This window comes from Xiphophorus hellerii, chromosome 3 (assembly GCF_003331165.1).
Source record: "Xiphophorus hellerii strain 12219 chromosome 3, Xiphophorus_hellerii-4.1, whole genome shotgun sequence".
Classification (NCBI taxonomy): Eukaryota; Metazoa; Chordata; class Actinopteri; order Cyprinodontiformes; family Poeciliidae; genus Xiphophorus; species Xiphophorus hellerii.
The window spans coordinates 21,171,090-21,192,795 of NC_045674.1; the positions used below are offsets into that span (position 1 = coordinate 21,171,090).

At 38.1% G+C, this 21,706-nt stretch overlaps 1 protein-coding gene across 24 annotated transcripts in view; it reads right to left on the reverse strand.

The window, feature by feature from the left end:
- Positions 1-21,706, reverse strand: part of LOC116717721 (focal adhesion kinase 1-like) — a 61,911-nt gene that overhangs the window by 29,003 nt on the left and 11,202 nt on the right. For 4 of the 24 annotated variants that reach the window (XM_032559297.1, XM_032559294.1, XM_032559296.1 and 1 more), the window contains exons 1-16: positions 18,781-20,547; positions 10,940-11,220; positions 10,691-10,857; positions 9,301-9,388; positions 9,079-9,158; positions 7,589-7,651; positions 7,439-7,493; positions 7,008-7,148; positions 6,689-6,766; positions 5,316-5,423; positions 4,040-4,157; positions 3,715-3,745; positions 3,329-3,399; positions 2,915-2,932; positions 2,405-2,461; positions 247-267 (exon numbers count right to left, since the gene is read on the reverse strand). In XM_032559297.1, coding sequence (XP_032415188.1) covers positions 247-267; positions 2,405-2,461; positions 2,915-2,932; positions 3,329-3,399; positions 3,715-3,745; positions 4,040-4,157; positions 5,316-5,423; positions 6,689-6,766; positions 7,008-7,148; positions 7,439-7,493; positions 7,589-7,651; positions 9,079-9,158; positions 9,301-9,388; positions 10,691-10,857; positions 10,940-11,220; positions 18,781-18,853 — 1,450 coding nt within the window. In that variant the 5' untranslated portion in view covers positions 18,854-20,547. Of the gene's footprint in view, positions 1-246; positions 268-2,404; positions 2,462-2,914; positions 2,933-3,328; positions 3,400-3,714; positions 3,746-4,039; positions 4,158-5,315; positions 5,424-6,688; positions 6,767-7,007; positions 7,149-7,438; positions 7,494-7,588; positions 7,652-9,078; positions 9,159-9,300; positions 9,389-10,690; positions 10,858-10,939; positions 11,221-18,780; positions 20,559-21,706 lie in introns of those variants that run through there. The other 20 variants (XM_032559281.1, XM_032559277.1, XM_032559284.1 and 17 more) reach the window with 14 other exon arrangements.

Here is a 21,706-nt window from a genome sequence, read left to right on the forward strand (position 1 = left end):
ATACTGAAAACATGTCTTTTTTTATAAACCAATGAAATGCAAACAAGGTAAACAATTGGATTCAAGTTCTGAAGCTTTCACCAGCTGAGCCAGAACTGATAGCACAACCACACACAAGGGGGGAAGTAAAGTACAGCTATAGGAAAATGTCACAGGTTTAATTTTACTGGTGCAAGCAAACATAAAAGAGGGTCACAACAACCACCAAATGAAAGAGCCATCAACATGGTGTGTTCCAATCATTACCTTGATCTAGTCCATAGTATTCTGGGAAAACGGGTTAGATATAAGAGACTTTGTTATTTAGATCAATATGACAATGACATAAATTAGGCCGGGGCCTGAATGTAACAGATTACTCTGGTAAGTGTTCAGAAAATAAAATTAACCTGCTCAAAATATCTATCTATAAATGTTTTGCTGAATGAAAATCTCAAAAAACACTACTGATCAGTCCTGGCTTATCAGAAATGTACTGGAGGTGTATTTAAAAAAGTTAACTGATGATTTGTCAAAAAAAAGGCCATGTTCTGGTTGTATGGATATGTCTACAATATCCAGACAACATTTTATGGCAGGTTACATGGGCAAGTTTATTAAAAAAATGTGCAAAATATTCTCACTTTAAATGTCAGCAACTTCCTCTCACATTACATTAAAGTCCACTCACCCATCTTCTCTGCCTCTCAATGTTGTTTATCAACCATTGCATAAGCATGAATAAATCTAAACCCAGAGGTCAGGCAGCACACAGCAGCCACAGCAAGCTCACATCACTGTCTTATATCACTAAAAGTATGAACACTCTGTGTCCGAACACGGAGAAGTAAGCAGCAGGATGGAGAACAGATTTGTTGACTATAACTCCGACAACGTGTAGTAATTAAGAAGCTGTTTTTAATGAGTATATACTTTTGTACACAATCCAATCTATGAAAACAGATTTAATGAGTAATTGATGTTTTTGAAAAGTTATCTGTGGAAGCAATTATCACCACTGAAAAATAAATGATGTTATAATAACACCACACCCCTGCCAAAAATGCACTGCAGTCAATATCCGAGCAATTTTTATTGTGAACTATTAGGAAAATAAATAAAAAAGACACTAAACACAGTTTCTGTGGGATATTAAATAAGTCAATGCAACACTTTCACAATTCAGCAGCACTGGCATCCCATACTCAGCTGTCAAAATAAGTCACAGTGTCTCTGTTTCTAGGCAGGTTTACGATAATAAAAAAAAGATGATTCTTTGCTTCGAAATGTTATCAAAAGTTCCATAATCCTTCATTGTAGCATTACCAGACAACAGATTTGTTTTTGGGATGCTGTGCAGAAAAGTTTCACACTTTTTCTCAAAATTGCACAAATCTTCTTCACGGCCCTGGGAATACAAAGGCTTTTCTACCACCAGAGTTTTCCTCAATGATGAGGAAAGCAGAGAAAACAATCTATAGAAAACAAAACCAGGTCACAATAGGTGCTCAGTGGTACAGAGTAGCTTATGGTCTATCCATACACATTCATGTGCTGAGAAAAAAATTCTGTTCGGGACTTTTAAGCATCATTCGAATATGGGAAAACTTTCTATCAGATGTGTTGACAAAGAGGATTTAAAGTAATTCTGTTATCAATCCAATACACTCTTCACCATTTTCATTCTCACCTCCTTTTCAGCAAAAAACGCCATGCAGTATCTTCAGTAAGAGTCACAAATACATGTTGCATTTAAGCTACAAAGGCAAATAAGACAACACTGATCTCGGCACCAAGTCTATGTGCAAATGGTGTTTGCATTCCTCCCTAAGGCTGCTGGTTTCAGTGTTAACACAGTGAATTTTATTGGTTTGTTTATTACTCTGTGAGGTTCAGAGAGCTCTAAATTTTGAATTACAAAAAATAAAATAAAATAATAATAACCTAGACAAAAGATGTTATAATGTGGAATGATTGGCTTAGTGTTAAGTCTTAAATTAGCAGTCAATGTGTAAAATATAGTTTCATTCAAAAACTGAGCCGGACTTCTATTCAGAATTATTCAGAAGCGCTTTAAGGTCTGTATTAATTAAGTAAACACTTTTCATTTTCACTTATGACCTCAGGACTTAAAGAGTTGACTAAATTATTGATTTAGTTTAAATATGAATACTGTTTTTCCTGGTTTTATGGCAGAACATACCAAAGGTCTAACCTAAAATCTCAAAAGTTAACAGGTATTCAAATTAAATCAATCAATCATTATATACCATTAAACTGAGGCTTTTTCTTATTTAATAATGCAGCACACAAGTCTCTATAGACCTCTACTTAATTAATTTCCAAAACCTTGAAATGATGGACAGCCCCTCACTAGGTAACACATCAGCTTCATCAACAACATTTAAAAGAAAGGTCTACTTACTTGAAGGCATGGTGTAAGTGTCCTCCTCATCGATGATCTCAGCATAGTCGTCTGTTTCTGCAGAACCAGAGTCCATTCAGGAACCAGAACCAACAAACATAGTCACTTGGTTGGTGACAAAATCATCGAACTAAGCTAGGTTGGATCAATACTTAACATCTTCAGGGTAAAGAACCAAATCAATAGATTGTCACCATTCCCAACTCCAAGCACATGCACAACATTTATACATGTTTATGTACTGCTGAGCAGATCCCCACTTTAGAATGAGTCATAGGAGTACAATTGTGAGGGAAACATACAGACAGACAGTCAAGAGGAAAGGGGAGGGTTGGAAAGTTTTTTTCCTTTCCACAGAAACAAACTGAAGGCAAACAGCCTGAGTCATGGGTCACAAAAAGATTCACAGGCAGAGACCAAGATACTGCACACACGTACAGCATGCTAAATCAAAACATGATTTATTGTGTTGCTAATTAAAAGAAGTTAAATACAAAGAGTGAGGTTTACCATCGCCACTAATGTGACCTGCAGAAGCCGCATGCAGCAAAAAAAAACACAAACAGGAGCAAAGAGAGAAGCGTTAGTTTTATAGTCAAAATTAAAAAACATAATTAGTGTCACATAACTAATCGATACATTTCTACAGAATTCAAGATGGTTTCACTTGAAACTGTAAATGTGAGTCAGTCAGAGGTCAGCAGAGAGACAGAGAGACAGAGAGCAGAGAGAGTGGCAGTGACTAAAGCTCTCCACGGACACATCTGGTCAGACAAGGACTCTTCTCTGCACACACAGATGAAGCTTTATGGAGGAATTTGGCTCCACACACGTATCTATAAGCCCCTTTTACAACTCTGATCACATTGGGTCATTCATGACATTTAAGAAGAAGCTGTGTGACTGACTGGCTGGCATCGTTACCTGACACGCAAACAGCCCGGGTGCGTACTCCGTCCATCCGCTTCTCCATCCGCTTCTCATGATTTGAAACTCTGCGGCACAAATTTCTTTCATATTAAAAAAAATACTGCATTGAACGTAAACAGCTGCAAACAGGTAAAAGCCAATTGAAATACATAACTAAGTTATGAATCAGAAAATTATGAAGCCAAATGAGAGTTAATCAAAAAATGATTTTTAATTATTGCTTGAGTAATGAAAAGAGCTATATGACAGAATTATTGAAATGAACAGAAATAAGTCTATCAATTACTCTGTGTGTAATAATTATATATGAGATTAAGCAATAAATAACTTTTTCTATAAGATTTATTGACATGCATTTCTACAACCAAGAGCTTACTCACTTTGGTATCGAAGGAAGAGCTCTATCTCCCTCTGCAACAACAAGACAAGCAGATCAACAAGTGTGAAACAATCTAAAGAGAGAGCCTAAACGTGACTGTTGTTTCTCTGAAGCCTCAGTTACTTGTAGAAAAAGTGCACAGGCTGGTTATTATTCATAGGGACGAGCACAGACGAGTCATCAGCATTAAATGGCATCTACTTTTGGGCTATGTGTTTTACAACAACACACTTTTTCCCCCCTCCTTTTATTTGAACCGCAGCAGCATTGAAAACATAAACTCAGTGGCACATCAAAATACAAAACTATATAGCTACTCAACATACCTTTATGAACTCTAACAATGAAGGAGCGCGTAACCGAGGAAACGAGACGACAGTAACCGTCAATCAAGTCAGCCATGTTTTCTGCTGTATTCAGCAACGCTGTCGTAACAGTGAGGGGCTGCAAACACAGGGAGAGAGACAGAAGGATCAGTGTAAGAGCGGGACAGGGAGCTGCTTCACAGTGACACAATGAGAGCTTCACTGATAATAATGTCCCCTATCAGAGTGTGTGCACTCAGCCCTGTGCCAATACTGCAGCGGTGATGCACACATGCAGCATCCGGCTGCACAAACACGCGCTCTGAAACCCACGAGGAGATGGCAACCACTGCTGCCCCAATCCTTATTTAATTTCTAATGCAAACTTTTATACTCTTTGATCAGTATTTTATAACTTTGTGCAAGAGGAATCTTCTCAATGGTTGGTGATTTTTAAGTATAAGCACTTTTTTAATAAAAATGAGAAAAAAAACTATGCTAAACCTGTTAAATAGCATTACAAGTCAGCTGAAAGGCAAACCTTTTACAGGAGCAGATTCTATTATAGTTTTCTACCCAACTTTATTCTTGGTTCAACACATTTTCTGTGGTATCATTTAAAAAAAAAAAAAACAAAAAAAAAAACACACACTCAACAAATATTTTCATTCAGCAGCAAAGTTGTATTTCTAAAAGTTTAGGTCAGGCAGCTAAATTGTAATGTTGATTTTAGTCAGGTCAGGACTCTGGAATGGCACAAATTATTTAGAAATTATAGCACATGAGGTACTGTGTTGGCGCAGGGGTTAAGCACAACCCACATAAGGAGGCTTTAGTCCTCAACGCGCCCATCACAGGTTCAATTCTCAGCCTGGTGGCCTTTGCCGCATGTCTTCCCTCTCTCTCTGATTACCCTACTTTCCTGTCATATAACTTTCAAATAAAGGCCACTATTGCCAAAAAACCTTAAAAAAAAGAAAGAAATTATAGCCCGTGAGCTGAATGTAAATTGTTATTTTTCTATTTCAGAACAATTTTGTTTGCACATCAGATAATATTAGTTTGTATATTAAAACTGAGATGCACAGAGAAACAGGCTGGTTTTGCCTTAACTGGTGAGAAGCAGATTGAATACTCAAAAAAAAAATCTAAATTGCTACCAAGTGGCAAGGAAAACGAACAACGATTTGTTATTTTACTTGAGGTGTTAAAAACAAAGTCAGAGGAAGCATTGATGAAAAAAACAGCTCAAGGACAGGAAAAACCAAATAAGAAGTATCAAAGTGAGTGTACATACCTCTGGAGCTCCAGCAACGTTCAGCTGAAGCATCCCTTTCCTGTCCTTTTCTTCCAAAGCAGAGTATTGGATAGACTGGACTTGGTTAAAATTAGCTAAGTGTGTTGGCTAGAGAGTAAAAGAAGCACAGAGATGCATTAAAGTCCTATATAACTATTGGTTAATTGTAAAGAGCAATACAATTGTAGAAAATATGCATGGCAAGTATTTGGATGGGGAAAATGTTTCCTACTTTTCTAAGATTCTGTGGTGTCTTTAACCCTGGTAGTTTGTCAGAATATGGGCAGCGAGAAAGGCAAAAATATGAAGTGAATATCCCAAGGATAGAAGTAATACACCAGACTGCTGCTTTGAGGACTTATAGCCTCCACATACCAATGCAACTCATGCTGCCCTAAATGCATCAGCAAACTTTCGCCAAATATATAAACCAAACAGAAGCCCATAAATCTGTAGAGGGTCTTCGATGTTAACTCTTATCACAACAGATCACATTTCCTTAAAAGCTTTCCCTCCCACTTAATCAGCATTAGGTTCACTCAAACAAGTGCAAGTAAAGCCTCTTGAGATCATTGTCCACTTAATATGTATTTGTATTTGCCTCAAGTTTCCAGCACAGTACTGAATTATAAGTAAGTGGCATGAGTAACAGTAGAGGTGAAAGAGAAGATAAGTCAGAATCAATCATAATCAGGCCTCTTAGGTAGCAGGGAAGCTCTTAGCTGTTCACCAGAAACTGGATCCTTTGTATCCAAAGCACAGGCGATAATGCCCCCACTCCATTAGAAAATCCATATCAAGATATTTTTTTTTGATGTTGAGAGACATAATACATAAAGAGAAACACAAAAGATTTAGGAGTACAAAAGAAGTTTATCTTTTCAGTGGATCTGTAGTGATTTCTATATCATCTCCAAAGACAGGAATGAAACCAAAAAAAGCTAAGATCTCTGAGCATTTGTGTGGTCAAGACAGAAACTCTATGCACTGATAAATCTAAAATGGACAGCATCAAAGTGGTGTATTTGACTTGCTAAATCGAGGAGAAAGTTATAAATCGGCAAATACGACCTTAAGGAAATTCTGCTCTTTTACAATTGTTTCACACAATTCAGATACGAATCAATCTTAAAGGTAAAACAACAGAAAAATCTCACATGAAACAGCGCCAAAGGTATTAGTCAAACTTGAGACTAAAAGTGTGGCGAGTACAAACCCAGCAAAATCTGGAAGAGGGAGACAGACCACTAGATGGCAGCATAATGCATGACAATTATGCCCTCCCATTAAAAGCATCCTCTTCATCAATGTTCAAGATCAGAGAAATGACAGACATTAAATTTGTACAAAGATTGATCTGTGTGCATACTCACAGTTGAGCCCTTATCTGTGAGGTAGCTGATTCCTTCTTCTGGTCCTATTGCCAGCTCTACTGATATTACCCAACTGGACTAAGGAGGAGAAAAAAACAAGGCAATTAAAAGAATCATAATTGCCTCTCTATGACTTAATATAGGGTGGAACCACATATTAAGTGTCAAGAATCAATACTTTTCCAGATTTTAACTTTCAGGAAGCCAGGAAAGCTGCTTTACTATGAAAACTATGTAAAGTTTTTACCATAAACAGCCATATTGTATACTTCTGATTGATAAAAGGCATCATAATCTGCATAGAGAACAGGGACCTTACCCCTAAAGCACATTTGAAGCACTCCTTGTCAAAGGGGTAGATGGGGGTGATAATCTCAAAGAACTTGTGGATGCTCTGTTCATCGTTGAGGTTAGCAAACTGTTTGAAGGTCTGCTGAATCTGCTTACGAAGAGTCTTAGCCTAATGGAGGGAAGACAGAGGGGACAAAAAGAAAGAGAAGCAGAGAGAGTGAACCCTTTCAGGAAGAAGGTTGGTTCAGAGCCAGGAGAACAACACACGTTTGACAGCACAGGCTGTGAGTGACAACAGCAGGTTTAACTTAATTCCACACAATCAGATAAGCAGAAATCCTTTCAATCATCATGCTGGCTCTGCTGCCAGTCAACCAAACAGCCTGCCAGCTGTAATTCCAGATACACACTAAGCCACTGATAAAATGCAATATAAACAGTTTTTAAGCGTATTCTCACCTTTAGAGAGTCCAACAGACTTTTAGGGAAGAACCGTCTCAAACCCACATCCTTCCTAAAATGAATAAAAACAGTTACACCTTTACAATCACACATATCGTAAGGGATAAGTTAAGTGATGTGTAATCTACAAGAAAAAAAAAATCTTACTCTAGTAGCTCATAGTTTGATTTCTTATCAAGAGCATTTCCTGGCATCTCTCTGAAGAACCTCCTGCATAATTTACAGGGAAAACACACAGAAATTAAAATAATGTTTTTATAAAAAACAATGTTATTGCATAACTATGAGTTATAGAAGTTTTTCACATTTTGTTACCAACACAGTAGTGCATAATCCTGAAGGGGAACGGAAAGGATTTATCTGTTTCAAAATCAATTTTGGCCTATACACTCCATTAAATATATACCTTTACATTTCATCCAGTGCAATCAGTTGTCCTCAGAAATCACCTGATTAATACATAAAAGTGAGTAATTTAAATTCAGTAACAACCTCACTGTTTCAAGAAAGCCACAAGAAATCCTTGTTAATGTTCACCACAATAAACTTAGATGATGCTGCAAACATTGGGTATCAAGTACAAAAGTTAAACCTTTTGGCCAACATGGAGAAAAATTAATAGCAAATCACTCCTGACACACAAACACAATGTAAAATATGGCAGTGGCAGCATCATGCTGTGGGAATATTTTTCTTCACTAGAGACAGGTAGGTTGATCAAAAACCATATACAACAGAATGACATAGATCAATACAGATCAATACATGATTTTAAACTGGCGTAGTCAAAGTCCAAGCCTAAATCTGATTAAGAATCTGTAGCAGTATTTGAAAATTATTGTTTACATGTGATTGCACTATTATGTAAAGAACAACAGAACAAAGTTTTTACTCTAGATTGGTAAAAACTCCCAACATTACATGAAACTGTAGTGCACTGAGAGCTGGTTCTGCTTTTGCATCATCCATCTAAATAAGAACGCATCTGAATACAAACTGTTTCAAAGATGAACAGTGAATGAACGCCTCAATTTCAAATTTTCAACTAAATATGAAAGCTTAGGATGTTGTTAGCGAGCCAGTCTGCAGCATTCTCCTGACTGTTAGCGTAAGCATATGCTGGATTTGCTGCTGAAAGATGCAGGTTTTTTTCTCCGATGCCGTTTTCTGTTTCTCCTGGGTCAGACATGAGAAGCTCCTAAGGCAACACATGCTTTCACTATCCCCCATCATGTCACACTAACGCTTGTCCTAGAAAAAAAACTGTGTATTGTGTTTAAGATTTATTTTTTTGCATAATTGTTTCACTCTACAATACCTCTAGGAATTCCATAATGTAGGATTAATGACTATTCCGCTAAAAATAACAGTGACTGTGAATGCTGTGTATCATTTGGCAGGGTGTGGGTGGCATTTTAATTCGCATTATTTTCAATGGGGAAACATAATTCCAAACAACTATGCAGGATGCAAGCAGCCTGTTTGAACAAATTAAATTTGGGATGAGAGGTTTCACTGTACGTTTAAATCTGTGGCTGAAACGTGACAAAATGTGAAAATTCAGCGGTTGTGAATACTTTTGTTAAATGCTGTGGGGTGAAATAATTTGACTGTCTGTAATTTCACATTTTTCTCACCTTATTTCCAAACAGCCTAGTTTCAGTGCAACATCTTGATCCACCTGGTCAGCTAAATGTTGCATATAATCACTTTTCACCTTAAAAAAAAAGAAAAAAAAGCACAAAATGAAAACATTGTTTCAGGTGGTCATAGTCAAACAGGACTCAGCAAAAACGTCACGTTTAGGTCGTTTTTACTTAAGGAAACAGCCATAAAGTTTAAAGTGTTTGTGTTCTCACCTGGTGATAGAGGTAGTTGAGAGAAGGTTTGTCTTCAGAGAAATGGCTGAGATAACCTTTAGGAAAGTACCGTATCCGCAGCTCGTACCTGGGAATGGCAGGGAGAGCGAGAGGGTTTGATGGGACAGTCTTAATGGAGGAGAGGAGACTCTGTGTCTTGCATCAAAAGCATGGCTGCTCGCCAGAGCAAGCTGTGAAACAGCATCTTACAGCCGAATGACAAAGCCTTTTCCACTCAGTATATTATATTTGGTGCCACAGTGAAAAGACACAGGGTGACTTGCTGCTAAATCAATCATCTAAAACCGATAAAAGAGTAATATCATAAACCATAATGGTACTCCTGCAGTCGCGCTTGCCCAGAGCTGTATCGCAGGAGTGTCCACATGGGCCACAGTTGTTTAGAGCGAGATATTTGCTCAAGAACGACACATTACAGAGAAGTGGGTCAGGAGAGTAGTAAGCTTCAAGCTGCTGTGATGCTGCATGCCAGACGTTAGATAAGAAAAGAAATCAAGGCCAGAAACAAAATGAATAAATCATTGTGTTCTATTATGAATGAATCCTTTGGAAAAAAAAATTATGTGTGTGTGAGAGAACCAAAAAAAATAGAACAGGATGAATAGGAGGATTAAAAAAATTGCTCAAATAAGAATGAGATTACAAAGCAAAAGAGCAAGGAAGGAGTGAGAGAGTCAGTCCATCCATTCCCCGGGCAACTGCTGCTGTTCTAACAATAGCTTGGCGGCAGCAGCAGCAGAAGCTCCTGTGGGCTTGAAGCTCTGCTGCCCTCTGAGGCAGGTTGACTGCAACAACTGGAAGATACGGCTTTACCTAAGCAGCTCCTGTTGAATTAATTTCAATTTTAATAACTTCAAGCTAAGGACAAAGGGCTGCATTTTAAGGAGCCCTGTTAACAAAATATCTAAGGATGGTTAAAAGCTTGATAACGCTTGTTAACAGAGACATTATAGTCTACTTTATTTATGGATTTGGTTGTAAGTGAATTTTATTTATGCTCCAATTATTGTTTTTGGTTGTTGTGTTTTATTTTGGATATTTAAAATATCGTTTGGTTCCAGTGTTAAGTTTTCTTTACAAAATTAAAAGTTATTAAAAGGCTTGAGAAGAGAAACTTGCATTCTTATGCCATTATTCATGCATTACATGAAAATGGACTCAAAATAACAATATTGTCATTTATGGAAATAATTTCTTATCCTGACAGACCTATAACCTACTGGTAAACTGGTTTCACGTGCACTGTTTAACCGGGCATCACCATCAGCCATTAAGAGTAGGCTTTTATCCTAATAATCAAGGGAATTCAGATAATCAAGAGGAGAGATGAGGGAATGAACAGAGAGACACTGGAAACTTAATAATTTACCGCCACTCTTCCTGTGGATGCTGTTTCTCAAATCTCTCTCTGACGTGAGACACGCCCAGATCTGGATGTAACCAATGCAGAATGTCAGAGTGCAAATGGGTCAAACGGAGGCCCAAAGATGACACACAGCGCAACTTGTGGATCTCTGCTATCTTCTGGATAACACCCTGTCAAAACAATTTAAATAACAGAAATAACTGAGGGAAGCATCTGAGAGCGTGCTTGGAAAGGAGTGAGTGCGCCTCTTACCCGGACATCCGTAGCGTCTCCATATCTGATGTTACTCGCCCAGGTGCTTGGTTCACTGTTTGTCTCGAAGTAATGGAAGATTTTGAGAACCCGGTCCATGGAGCCAGGAGGTCGCTCCAGCCCTCCAGCAGAGCCACTGGTGCCAGGAGCTCCAGGCATTCCTGGCCGGGATTTTACCCCGCAACCGCCCGGAGTCGAGTGATTGAGGCTGGGCTCCAGGTAGGAAGACGATGCCATGCCTGACTGGGAGGGTCCTGCTGGGGCTAACTGGCCGTCATATTCTGGAACAAGACGAACAAACTGGGTTTAGTGCTGGGAGAGTGATTACCAAACAACCTGCATCTAGTTCTGTTTCTGTAGGGCAATTGGCTCAATTCAAACATGTTTCTTTTTGTTACAGAATCATCAATTAACTGAAGTAAAAAGGTTTTTAAAGCATAACATGAAAAATGGTTTTGCAAATGGCCATTGTTATATTCCCCCTGACTAAAACTCACAATAATCAATAGCACATAAAAAGAATCAATGCCTAACGAATCCAGGCTTAAAGGACATTGCCGACCTCAATCAATCAATATAAACCAACAAATCACTGCCACCAAATACTTATTCCTCTCACAAGCCTTTAGCTAACCCAAATACAGTGTTTTGCACAAGTATCCACACTTGGACTTTTCCACATTTTGTTACATTATAATAAGAAAAGTCAATATTCTACTGGGATTTTCTGTGATGAACCAAAAACTTTTCATTATTCTAATACCTCTAAAAAATATCTAGACCAACCAGTTGTCTTCAGAACCGGAGCTGCCCTGGATTCAGAGGTTTGTTAGACAACATTAGGGAATAAACAACATTATAGAGACCAAGAAACACCACAGACATGAATTCTTACTAAACTGAGAAAATACTGTTGTAGCAGCATAATGTTATGGGAATCCTTATCTTCAACAATAGCAGCAGAGTGGACAGAGTTAATGAACAGATGCACTGAGTTAATCGAGGGCAGTCCTAGAAATCTAATAAAAAATTGTTGCAAGAGTTGAAGATTCACAGACACTATCCAGCCAACCTGACCGAGCAAAAGCTGTTTTGCACAAATGAATGAGCGATTTTCAGTCTCTAGATGTTCAAAGATGAGAGCGATAAAATACATTCAAAAGGTACAGAGGGGCGTGCTGTGGTGGCGCAGGGGGTTAGCACGCCCCACGCTTGGAGGCCTTAGTCCTCGACGCGGACGTCGCGGGTTCGACTCCCGGTCCCGACGACCTTTGCCGCATGTCTTCCCCCTCTCCTCACCCTCCTTCCTGTCTGCCTACTGTCTAAAAAATACGAGCCACTAGCGCCGCAAAAACTCTTCGGAGAAAAAAAAAATTGAAAAAAAAAAAAGGTACAGTGACAGTAGCTCTAGTAAGTACTGACTCAAGGGGCCCTAATGCATTGCATGCCACACTTTCTAGATTTTTATTTGTAAAAATAACTCAAAAATACACATCAGTGTCTTTCTACTATGGAATTGCGTTAATGTATCACATAAAAGCCAAATAAAATAAACACAGATGTTTTTGGTTGTCATGGCAGAACATGGCAAAAAGTAGGAATGCACATTTTTTTTGAAAGGTGCTTTCTGGATTATATATATACAGTACAGACCAAAAGTTTGGACACACTTTCTAATTGAATTCAATGAGAAGGTGTGTCCAAACTTTTGGTCTGTACTGTATATATAAAAACACACACACACACAAATAAAAGCATAACATTTTAACCAGTGAAATGATAGAGAGACTACTATTTTTTTAAACAATGCCATGTTTTGGGAAAATTTTAATCATGGCACTCAAGTGGATGTTAATTTGACATTCACACCCATGCTGACATTTTCAACAGCTATCATCCCTCAAATAGAGCAAGCGAAGCAGCATTGGTTCCCCTATTGCTCTGGTATTTGTCAACACTGATTTTATGCCCGATAAACCAAATCTATCTACCTCAAAGCCTGAAAATCAAACCTGCTGGTGGTGGCAGCACCATAAAATCATTTCTATAGAAAAAACTGGAAATCAAGTAAATTTACCCTACAAAAAAAATCTTTCCCGATGTGACGTAACAAGTTTTATTATTCTACCTGCTGGAATCAAGATTTTGATTTAACATTGCGTAATATATGCAAACATATGACTCTCTATTCTGATACCTATTGATCCTTACTTCTAAAAAGTTGGAATGCTTCTACGTTATGCTTTTGAGAGACATGCTGTACGCTCTGATGCTTCCCGCCCCATCCTGTCCTTTTCTGGACGTTCATGCTGGATTTGTTGAGTCATCATCACAACAGGAATTCCTTCAGCTGACACTGAAACTTGAGCTGCTAAGTTACAATGAAGGATACAACAAAACCAAATATGATCGTTAGAAGAAAAAAAAAAAATCACTTCTTAAGTGCTTTTTTGCATAGTCGTAGATTATTCATATTCAGAAATGAATGGCTGCTTCTTCATTAAATGCCAAATCCAACTCAGACAATTTGAGCAAAACAGTAACAAATGGTCCTGCTTCAGCAAAAAAAAAAGAAAAGAAAGAAAGAAAATCACGACAAACTCAGTACACTGAATAGCCCGGAGCAAACCAATCACTAGGACTGAATCAGTTTATTCAGCATTTCTTGTTTTATGCTCAGGTCATGGCCAGATTACTTCCTGCTGAAACATAAGGACAAAAATATGATCCAGGGTTGGTTGACTCAGCATTTTCATCAGGGTGGCCATCAGCTGCCTCAGTGCAGTGATGTGCACAATGACTACAAAAAACGGAAAGGAGGACATTGTGCGTCTGTTGCTGTAACTCCGCTTGGCCCGCTGTTACAAAACTATGCTGCACTTCCACAAGTCCTACACACACCATCCTTTATGTTTTATGTCCTCACAGAGGTAATACGATAGTTTACCTTTATGGAGATTTGCTTGCCTCTCTTCTAGTTTGATGTCCTCACACATTTTTTTTTACAATACTATCCTCTTGGGGTAAAGCATTTTATAAAAAAATAGATCAAGAATAAAGAATGGCAATTTTGCAGGTAGAAGGTGACCATTTAATGCAAAGTTACAGAGGATTTAATGCAGCTAGAACCCAAAGAGATCAGTGCATCAATCACACTCTTAAGGATTTCATGCAACCAATTAGCACAGACCAGTTTTAAAGTAAAAAGACCACTTATGGTGTTAGCAGGATCATCCAATTAAAAGTATATCAAAATGCCCTGAGATGATTTATTAGTCATTTAAGATGTTAATCTGCTGTATGTACAAAATCCTTCTGCTTGACGGTTGCTGATAACAATACAAGTTACAAGAAGAATGGACTCTAATTTTTTGTGAAGAAACTTTACAAAGTTTTCAGACTATCTGAGGTATGCTAAACACTCTGACCATATTTTAAGTACATCTGCTCAACTGCTAGTTAACACAAATATACAACAATAGAATTTGCCAAAAATATGACAGCATTATTTACACAATGTTAGCGTATCTAGACAAGGTAAAACACTGTGTGCTGAAGTTTAGGTAGAATTGGGAATAAGGAGATATATTGATATCAGACAGGCTGGTCGGAGTATTTCAGAACCTGCTGCTCTATTGATCTGGGATTTTCACACACAGCCACCTTGGGACTCCAGAGCTCGGTCCAAAAAATGTTAAATATTCAGTGAGTGGCAGCTGTACTCAGATCATCTCAGACTGGGTTTCTAGACTTAACAATCCGTTCCCTGAGCTCCACATTTATCAGTCTAATAGAGCACCTCTGGGACGCAATGGAGCAAGAGACTCGACTCTTGGGTGTAGCTGGTAAATATGCAGCACCTTTGTGGCGCCATCATAACAATATGGCCCTAAAATTCCTGAAAAATGTTTCCAGACCCCTTGTTAAATAAAGAAGTAAAAGAGCTCTGATGTTTAACGGCGGACCACCCTGGTAATAATAGAACGTACCTAATAAAGCGGTCATCAAGTATATATTTGGTGTTCCAAACATTTGTTTAAAAAGCACTAAAATGATTAGACTACTTGCTCTCCCACTGATATGCTTGCACTGATTTATGCGATGGAAATGCAAAAGAAATAAAAAAAATAACTATGATGCTGTATATCTTGAAACTTGATCAACTTAACATTTTTTCCAGAGTTTATTCAAGTTTCTCTCTTTCAGGCAGAGAAATAACAGTAGTAGCACATTTTACTTTGAGTTGAAAATACTCTTGAGAAATGAACAACTTTAAGATTCTTTGATTTCAGAATACTAAATAGAAATAATATACAAAAAACACAGTTGCTTATTGTTCCCAAGTTGCACCAGAGTAAACTTTGTGTGTAATTAAGTCAGGAATGTAACTGTGCTAAATTAGTTGTGATGTAGTTTATTGATCCTCAGTTGTTCTGAAAGCTCCTTCTGCATCTTCCTTGCCTTGTTTCAATGAAATGTGCTTAAACATTACAAGCATCATCTTGTCTGTGTTATATATAAAAAAGAAGCAATTGCATCAAATCAGCTATAGAGGCAAAGTACCAACAATTAGTCACAATCTGCTGAAGGCACATACGCAACACATTAAGAAAAAAAACATTTACATGTAACTGCATTATTTCTACATTCAGCCTCATTAAATCCTATTAAAGCAGTAGAAATGCCTGCATTTCCAAGCAGGTGTTTATGCTACCTGGTTTATGTTAGAAATAGGAAATCTACTATGATACTGTAAGTATTTGCTGAGAGCATTTCGTGTAGCACCAACAGAAAGTGTTATTGTGGATTGGGTTATGTCTATGATTTCACATTCTGGTTTGCTTTATGTTTGTTGCTCAATTGAACAGAAAGAATATGCACAAAATCATGACAATAACAACAAAGTGACACTATAAATCTAGAGATGAACCAGCGTTAGGATTTAATTGGCTGGCATTGATCAATAAGGTCTGACCTGCCAATTCAGAGGTTTGCCAATCCAGAATTTCTCTACGCCAAAACTATAATCTTCAAAATCTTGGAAAAATCCACTCTTTCCTTTTTGAAAAGAAAACTATAGTTTAGTTCTTACATCAGATTACTGCATTAGTGCTGCATTGATTTTACACAATGAATGACATATTCAACTACATTTAGATTTGAACCAATATCAAACCAAATCCACACACACGCCCCACACCCACAAGGACAAAAATCGAGTCAAATAGGCCATGCAGGCTGCTGGCAGAGCCATCAGCGCTTCCCTCACAGGGGCTCCAGCCTGTTGGATCACAGCAGGATGAGGATGAACCCTGCCTGCCCCGCGCCAGCAGCAGGAGGGTTTATGTTCTGGACGTAACAGCGAACTGGGTTACTGGTAAAAACCCACTTCTGTGTCGCTTCTCCGTCAGCTGCCTTTGCATTTGCCTCATTTTCTTTTAGTCCAATAAAATTCCTGCATTTTCCCTACTGCCTCAATACTCATCTGCGAGTCTCCTTTCTGAAACTCGTGTCTCATTGCTCTCATAGCATCTTTTAAATCCAGCCTTTATCAACTCCATCTGGTCCTCTTGTCCTATTGCACCACTTCTCTTTCTTCCTCCCTCTCATCTTTTGCCTATCCTCAAACAATTCCCTTCATCCCCCTCTCACACTACTAACCCATCTCCTTTCTGAAGGATGCACATAATGTACAGTACAGACCAAAAGTTTGGACACACCTTTCTAATTCAATGGGTTTTCTTTATTTTCATGACTATTTATAAGGCAAGAAATCCCACTTATTAACCTGACAGGGCACACCTATGAAGTGAAAACCATTTCAGGTGACGACCTCTTGAAGCTCATCAAGAAAATGCAGAGTGTGTGCAAAGCAGTAATCACAGCAAAAGGTTGCTACTTTGAAGAAACTAGAATATAAGGGGTATTTTCAGTTGTTTTACACTTTTTTGTTTAGTGCATATTTCCACATGTGTTATTCATAGTTTTGATGCCTTCAGTGTGAATCTACAATGTCAATAGTCATGAAAATAAAGGAAACTCATTGAATTAAAAGGTGTGTCCAAACTTTTGGTCTGTACTGTACATCAGAACACCAGGAAGAATATGTTTATAAGCCAAACTACTTATATTTCTTTAAATGCAGGCTAATAAAAGACTTTGCAAGACTCAGATGCTTGAGAGTTTGCAATCATTTACTTTTGTGGTTGGGACATAAATTACAGAATCCCACTGGGTTTTCATGAAAAAACCCCAGTGCCTAAATAAGTAAAGTAACCTGACAAACAATCCTCATGTGAAGGGATGCTGGAAGAATCTAAACAACATTTACTCTCCTGTTTGAAAGCCGGTCATGCAGCGCTTCCATCCACCTTTGGGAGATGCTTCAAAGCTTCTCATCAGGTCTGCATCTAGAGCTCATTCATCATAAACGCTGACAGCTGCAGCCACTGAGGACTGGGTTTCTGGGCTTTTCAGCACACTGTGAAATTGTTGCAACTTCACCAAACACTAATGATGAAATTCATAGTGCCGTTTATACAGTCAGATTTTCTTTATCATGGAGTAGCAGGCCTTGAATGAACCAGCAGACCGCAGGTAAGAATATTTTTGCAGGGCTGCAGTACAGACACGATGTGCATTTTTTCTTTAAAAGAAAAGAAAAGATGCAAAAGAAAAGTTAATAGATGCTTCTATGGTATATAGTGGTTCACTCTGTTTGAAAAATCGGAGATCAGTATGGCTGGCACATCCTTAAATAAGTGGTAAAAGTTTTACATTTACACGACTTATTTGCCCCACACAACAGTACTGTATAACTTATATTTGTGAACTCCTAGAGAAAAGAATCAATTTCTTTATTGCTTACTAGTAGTTGGCACCTCAACAATTAGCAAATCCTAATGGACTTCCCTCTTGTAAGTAGAACATGCTGCGCTCCAGGTAAATTACAAGAAAATGAGCTTTAAGTTCCTGGGCAAATTAAATGCCCTATTTTTTTTTTTATAAGATTCAGATTAAAGCTGCATAATATATCGTATCACAAATGTCATTGCATTAGTAAGTCAAATACTGCTACTGCAGAAGTTTAATTGGAGGAAACATTTGGAGAAAATTATTCTATTTCAGCTGCAATGCACTGAAACTCTGCTTGTAAATATCAGGACTTTCACAGTCTTTATCCACATGTCTTGATATTGTCGGCGGTTGGATCATCAGGATTTAATTTATTGCAATTTAGGTTAAATGCAAAAGATACTGTCTTTGTAATATTAAGCAACAGGAATGCACTGTCCTATTTCCCTATTATTTTGCAGCTACAATTGAATTCATTAAGTCTAAAGAATAAATTGCATCTGATTGTTCTCTAATATGGTTGTAAGAATACAAAACAATATAAGATTAAATCTGTGCTGTAATAATTAATAAGTGTAGAACAATTGAGTTCAGGTTATTCTATAAAATAGATTCAAAACTGGCTTTTTGGGTGTTTTGATAGATAAAAAGTTTTCAACTATATCTGATGATGATGCCGACTTCAGCTTTATCAACTAGCCAGCATGTAAGCCAATATGTTTTCAAAGTACTTCCTGTCTTGTTCATCACCCTGTCACTGTTTATTCTATTTTTACAAGGTAAACATTACAATACCACTTAATTTAAAAAAGGAGAAGCTTCTTTGAGAAGCCAATTTATCCAGCAAAAGTCACAACTAACTTCAGCTGGAGTTGGTTTGTAGATAGTTACTTTAGGGGAAAATATCTACAGGTTATATTGAGAAGTATTAATATTGTGACTCATTGCACCCTGTGCTGTAATCTTAATAGTGACACAATACATACTTGGTAGCGGATGCTGTGCGTAGATGCAGGCCCCTTTGCTCCAGCAGAGAGGGATACAGCCACTGTTCTCCATTTTATCTGAGGGGCAACAAGCTCCAGGTCGGGCCACAGAGCCCACTTTGTACTGCTGGGCCCAAGAACCAGCATAGAGCCAACAACTAGGAGTAGTTTCTTTTCCGGCTTCTAGCAAGTGAATAAAAAAATCATGGTTGAAAAATGTGGCTGTACAAAGGCAGAACAACTGGAGAGGTGTTTCTGAATATTTCCAACAATGGATCCAGGTTCTTCTGGAATGGAAACCTGACTATTACAGGTAACAGATATATCCATGGTAAGAAAAGGTTTACTGTAAAGAATCTGGATGGGTAAAGGACATCAACACTATCATGTCTTCCTTTCCAGCTTGCAGACACTTTGTCTGACTTGAAGTAATTTGTGGTCAAGTTTCTTGCAAATCAATCCATCTGATTTATGTCATGAACTTTGACCCAGCAAAAATTCCTTTTTCACTGCACAAAACAATATATAATCATCCTCTGTCAGAATGCACATTTTTAGTTCTGTCACCTCAGGGAGTCCGAGTCCTAGATGACTGCTGAAAGATGCTTCCTTAAAGAGGAGGTGTTCCGATCACATATTCAAACTTTGCAACTCCAGTTGATAAGATTATTCCCTTGCAATCGGATCATCCTCTTGGGAAATGAATCCTCAAATAATGTAAAATTCAGGTCATCGAAGCCAACCAAATTATCAAGTGTATTAATCCTGATGTAGACGTTAAAAAAGTTTCCGAAGAATGGAACTTTGTGCTTTGTCTCAAATTTCAAGCTTACAAAGTGACACTGAAGGACAATCCTCCAAAAAGGCAGTCATTTTTGATTGGTAAATCCACCATACTGTCCAAAAGAGATAGCAAAACAAATCAGCCAAAAATCAGATGAGAGAAATGGGCATCAGTGGGCTGCAGAGACAAAAATGTAGGGCAGAGAGGGGAGCAGAGAATTGGAACAGAGTGAGAGAGAGGAAAATGAAAGTGGGCAATGCAGGAGGGAAAAGCCAATGCAAGAAAAGGAAAGAGACATGAAGAGAGAAGAGGCAGTGGATGACACCAAAACAGATTGTTAAAGAAGAAAAAGAGGAAAAGATGAGCTAATGAAGTGAGTGGGATGGAGACAGAAAGCGGAGAAACCCCAGGGAGAAGCTGAGCCTCACATCCTCTAAAGATTGCTCATAATGTCAGCAGGAAGTAGCCGGGTCAAAGCAGGTATACGATGCAGAAGAGGGACATGATGTGACAGAGTCTTAGAGGTGAAAAGCTTAAAAATAAAAAATAAAATAAAATAAAAAAAAGCAGGGCTTTAAACCCGGACTGGAGGAGAGTCAGGCAACAAAGGCAAGAAAAAAAAAGAAAGATATTGCAGAAGAAGGTTTGATGCAGCAAATCCCTTTCAAAGTCAGTCAGCCGTGTGTTGTTCAGTGAGGTTTTAGAAGCCTTTCTTCTGTAGCGTCGCAGGAGAAGCAAGATCACAGCATCGTTCCAGATCTCTTACACATGCCACGGACAAATACAAACACTACGTTATCCAGCAAAATCCTCCAGCTCTCTAAATGAGCCACTAAATGCAAGAAGGTGTGTGTGTGTGAGAGAGAGAGAGCAGCCGAAAAGGGTGCAGAAAGGTGTGTGCTTGTTAGTAATGAAGTAGCTCAGAGTTTGTGAGAGAAATATAAATGTGAAATCTGGTGGGGTTATGTTTGAATGTCAGCAAAAAGTGAGTGAGCCAAGAGGTTTTCCTCCGTGCTGCTATGATCACTAACAAGCAGAAGCAGAGAAGGAGGGGCGTGTGTGTGTGTGTGTGTGTGTGGGGGTGTGTGTGTGTGTGTGTAGGGCGGAGAAGGACAGAAAAGGAGGAGGAGGAAGGAAGAGATAGAAAGTGTAATTGAGACCCGATGCGGAGGAAGAAGAGAGAAGAAGAGGACTCCACTCTTCAGCAACACACTAACACACAACCACTCATAAGAGTACACACTCTTACTAGCTTTTACATGCATTTTTTTAAATGCATATAAAAAATGACAATTTTTGGTCATTAATAACTGCATGACAGCAAAGGAAAAACTCAGGAAGCCAAAGGATTTAGCAAAAATATTTAAGGGATTAAAATGATCTGTTCTTAGCTTTTAAAACACTCTGAGCTCTTTCAACACTTGTGTTTGTTTCTCTAAGTCATCCCTCCCTGTCATCTGTCTCTCCTCCTCTCCAGATATGCATCACCTGCTCCTGAATCATATGAGCCATTCTCTAGCAGAGGATCCTCCCACATCCAATCCCTCAAATGGGACAAAGCACAAGAAGACTGTCAAAGTGTGACAGCAGAGATTTAGAAAGCAAAACATTAACTGCCATCAACTGGAGGATGTCGAGTCGTGTACTGTAATCTATTGTTACCGTACAATAGATTGCAGTAAAATAAAGTATTAAAACATAAGAATATGTTACTTAATTGAAAATAAAAATACCATACAGTTTTATAACTGCAATGTTTTTTGTAATGAGTTAAAGAAAACATATTTAGTATTTGTTGTTAAGTTGACTCTCATTTCCAAATCCCGTACACCACAAAATTAGTCATTCCCTTGGAAATTTGTAATTTAATTTTCATTCAACTAAAAGGTTCATGACTGATGTCAAATGAGACACAAAAAATAAAGAAATATCTAATCTAAAAAAAAAAAAAACATCTGTTAGTTTAATTTTTGATTTTGATGTAAAAATCCTTATTGGGATTAAAGCAGTCAAACGGATTCTGTTAAACCTAAGAGTTGGGACGAAGAAATCTCCCAACTCTCATAATTTAATTCACATTAAGCATGTCTACACTGAGGGTTGTAAGCAAAACATATTTTGTTTACTTTGAAGTTGTAATGA